Genomic DNA, 1,100 nt, shown 5'->3' with positions numbered 1-1,100 from the left:
CGCCCCAGGGGCGTGCAGTGGAAGAGGAAATCGTTGCCGTAGAGGGGATTCACGCAGCGTCGGTAGGCAATCCGACTAAAGCTGCAACGTTGCACAGAACACAATGAGGGAGCTTCAATCAGGGCGCAACACTGACTTGATGATGGCCTTGGCGTATTCAAGCCCCTCAGCACTGCTGCCTTCCAGGAAACCCAGTCTCACTCCCATGGCTGTCTCTGGAAGAGGAAGAGGAAGAGGAAGAGTTACGTTAACCAGGCTGAGTTTAGGACAGTTTTGTTGCTACCGGTAATAACATCCAGGCCAATCTTGGTCAAGTCTTCAGTGATCTCCACAAACCCTTTGCCCTCAAATTTCCGCAGATAATTCACCAGGCAGGCGCCCTTTTCCGCAAAAATCTCCCCATACGAGTCGAGGATTTTGAAGTGAAACGATGGAGTGATTATCTTTCGGTGTGCGCGCCATCTCGGCCCTAAAAACCCCCTAAATTGAACCTAAACCTAACAAAAACCTCGAGCTTACCGCTTCCGGAAATTAGGCCTTGGCCCAACCACATCATGAAGAACCTGTAGAACATGCCCTTGCTTGTAATGGTGTTGCTTTTGAAGATCACCTGAAAGTTGCAAAGTTAATCGACGCCTTTCCAAGAGATTTTAGGCATCAGTCAACTCCTACTTCGACATGTTCGGGCTTGTAAATGTGCACCATTGGCAGACTTCCATACCAGCTGCGGAAGATCGGGCCTAGTCGACGATGCCGATCGGCCAGCACTTGAAACAAATCTGTTTAAACGTGTTTCACGTTGTTGAGAAGGTTCCTTTGATTGTCTACTAAGGTGCCATTGATAACGCAGGCTGCTCAAGTGGTGATTTTTGGGAACAGGTGTTGAAACACTCGCGACTTTGATTAGTGGAAATTCCTTTGCAGGAGTGTCGTGATTAAAGCCAACAATTCAACGTTCTTATCTTTGCTGGGTTTCAAAATGTGAAATAAAAATGTGTATTTCATATTACGTTTCGGCGAGACAACAGCGCCATCATCAGATTTAAAATTTACACAAGCTCATGATTGGTAAAAATCAACGTTCTTTTAGGTCTTTGCCT

The 1,100-nt window shown here is 46.6% G+C and overlaps 1 protein-coding gene across 1 annotated transcript in view; it reads right to left on the bottom strand.

Moving 5' to 3' along the window:
* LOC109536980 (cytochrome P450 4C1) overlaps positions 1-1,100 on the bottom strand; it is a 13,952-nt gene that overhangs the window by 2,079 nt on the left and 10,773 nt on the right. Inside the window, exons 2-6 of the mRNA XM_048662160.1 lie at positions 673-779; positions 520-610; positions 284-469; positions 137-215; positions 4-81 (exon numbers count right to left, since the gene is read on the bottom strand). Coding sequence (XP_048518117.1) covers positions 4-81; positions 137-215; positions 284-469; positions 520-610; positions 673-779 — 541 coding nt within the window. The remainder of the gene's footprint in view (positions 1-3; positions 82-136; positions 216-283; positions 470-519; positions 611-672; positions 780-1,100) is intronic.

Source organism: Dendroctonus ponderosae, unplaced genomic scaffold, assembly GCF_020466585.1.
Source record: "Dendroctonus ponderosae isolate FM_Combo_2020 unplaced genomic scaffold, Dpon_F_20191213v2 Dpon_F_20191213_10, whole genome shotgun sequence".
NCBI classification, from domain to species: Eukaryota; Metazoa; Arthropoda; class Insecta; order Coleoptera; family Curculionidae; genus Dendroctonus; species Dendroctonus ponderosae.
Note: the sequence above shows the minus strand (reverse complement) of the source record. Positions and strands in the feature narration are given on the sequence as shown.